Raw genomic sequence first — 2,500 nt, 5'->3', positions numbered from 1 at the left:
CCAGGCAACTAACAGAAAGAAATGTGTCTTTATCATAGCTGAAGTGAAGAACAATACGATTGTAGATAAACAAACAAGCAAAAATGACACACAAACATAATCATGTAAAGGACAAAGACATATATTAGTTCTGTGTAACAAAACAAAACCAACGTTACTCACCTATCGAGAAGGAAAAAAGCGCCTCGGCGTCTTAAGTAAAGTTGGTCACATATTCACAGATTGGAGTTTCCCGAGTCAATAACTCCTGAGCTAAACGCTGTTACTACACAAAACACGGTTGTAGCTGCGTCTCTACATTACTACGATAGAAAAGAGGTGTTATTTGTGTAGTAACAGCGTTTAGCTCAGGAGTTATTGACTCAGGAAACTCCAATCTGTGAATATGTGACCAACTTCCTGCTCCTTCAGTTCTCTCCAGAGCTGGAAAGCTGATCCTATATTAACACGTCCTACTTCTTACCTTATCGTAAGTCTTTCTTCTCTTTCTTTCTTTGTTTTTATCCTCCATGTCAATGTTAAAACCGCTTTCTGCTAATGTCACACATGAACACTGAACACTCTCTCCGCCCATATCGACAAGCCCCGCCCCTTTCTGCTCATTGGTTACATGTTTGTTTTGTTTTGTTTGTCGGCCCGACTCAGTTTTCTGAAGCATTTCTCAAACAACGGAGACCCCACCTTTAAGTGTCGCAGTCGTCTTACACCTCGTCACCTTCTGGCCAATCAGAATTCAGAACGCTGCAGTTTCTCTTTGTAGACGTTTGTTCGCTTGTGTTTCTGTAGGAAAGCCCATGAAGCTGAGCGAGTCAGCAGAGGAAGTGGCAACCTTCTTCGCCAAAATGCTTGACCACGAATACACAACCAAGGACATATTTAGGAAAAACTTCTTCAAAGACTGGAGGAAGGTAACCGCACGCTTCGTCTCGCTGACGTCCTCCTAGTTCAGCTTCGAGCTCAGAGCCACGCACTTTTTATTCCAGGAGTAACGCAACGTTTGTGCTTTTTTATTTTTTTTTTCTGCACAGGAAATGACCTCAGAGGAGAAGTCCAGGATTTCTGATCTGAACAAATGTAACTTCACTGAGATGAGCGAATACTTCAAAGCGCAATCCGAGGCTCGGAAACAGATGACGAAGGAAGAGAAACTGGTGAGAGACGCCGTCCGGACAGATCCCCTTTCTGCTTCTGCAAAGAAAATTAATAAAATTATGTATAACATTAAAATCTGTGACAGCAAAAATCTAGAAACGTGTAGAAATCGCTCACACATCGGGTCTCATTTCAGTCTTACAGAGTAGTGTAAGTAGATTACGTACTAAACTCGTATCTGGTCCAGCTCATTTGCATATAGTGACGCCCACAAAACTCCATAAAAGGTCAAATGTACAGACAGGAAGAGGCTGAGAAGACCGGAGGAATAATAACGAGCGAGATCTTTTACCCCTTTTCCACCAAAAAGAACTGGGTGCTGGTTCAGAGCTAGCGCTGGTGCTGGTTCAGAGTTGGTTCCACTGGCGAACCTTCTAAGAACCGGTTTGTCTTTCCATCGGTTAGAGAGCATCACAGATCCGAGTCTGACGTCACTGTATACGTGTCACGTCACACAGCAACGTTAGTGCAGCAGCGACAAACACAAACACATCAACAATGGCGGATGTTGCTTTACTGTTAATGCTCATGGCTTTGTGAACCTACATTAACATCCAAACGCGGCGAATCCAACGTGTACGTGCAGCTCCATGTAATCTGTATAAACGGAGGTTGTAATGGAGAAAGTACATAACGTTATTTTATCATTAACACAGAAAAATGTTTAGCCTTAGCATGTAGCTACTTACTATAATGTGTGCTGATAACTAATCATATTGCGGTAAAGAAAAAAGTGTATTAAACTTTAGTGTACTTAAGGTACATTATCAAAGGCGCTAACAGTAGCCCCTCCCCCAGGCGCTAACAGTAGCCCCGCCCCCAGCCCATACTAAAGGTACCTTATCAAATGCGCTAACAGTAGCCCCGCCCCCAGGCGCTAACAGTAGCCCCGCCCACAGCCCCTACTTAAGGTACCTTATCAAAGGCGCTAACAGTAGCCCCGCCCCCAGGCGATAACAGTAGCCCCGCCCACAGCCCCTACTTAAGGTACCTTATCAAAGGCGCTAACAGTAGCCCCGCCCACAGCCCCTACTTAAGGTACCTTATCAAAGGCGCTAACAGTAGCCCCGCCCCCAGGCGCTAACAGTAGCCCCGCCCACAGCCCCTGGCACAAGCGGTTCTTAAGTCTAGACCAGCAAAGTTTTGGTGCTACTTAAGAACCACTTTTCCTGGTTCAGACCCGGTGCTTTGGCTGTCGAAAAAGAAAGAACTGGTTCTAAATTAGACTCCGAACCTGCACTCAAACTGCCTCGGTGGAAAAAGGGGTATTAGTGTCCTTCAGTCCGGGTGTCTGTTTCTCTTCACAGACAGATCGGCTGGATTAGTTCTCACATTCTGTCATTTAAAC

The 2,500-nt window shown here is 44.9% G+C and overlaps 1 protein-coding gene across 1 annotated transcript in view; it reads left to right on the top strand.

Moving 5' to 3' along the window:
• top1b (DNA topoisomerase Ib) overlaps nt 1-2,500 on the top strand; it is a 28,967-nt gene that overhangs the window by 16,131 nt on the left and 10,336 nt on the right. The window contains exons 10-11 of the mRNA XM_060893592.1: nt 787-908; nt 1,029-1,151. Of these exons, the coding sequence (XP_060749575.1) occupies nt 787-908; nt 1,029-1,151 (245 nt within the window). The remainder of the gene's footprint in view (nt 1-786; nt 909-1,028; nt 1,152-2,500) is intronic.

The sequence above is a fragment of the Tachysurus vachellii genome, chromosome 19 (genome assembly GCF_030014155.1).
Source record: "Tachysurus vachellii isolate PV-2020 chromosome 19, HZAU_Pvac_v1, whole genome shotgun sequence".
NCBI classification, from domain to species: domain Eukaryota; kingdom Metazoa; phylum Chordata; class Actinopteri; order Siluriformes; family Bagridae; genus Tachysurus; species Tachysurus vachellii.
The sequence above is the reverse complement of the archived record's forward strand: the minus strand, read 5'-3'. Positions and strand labels throughout refer to the sequence as shown.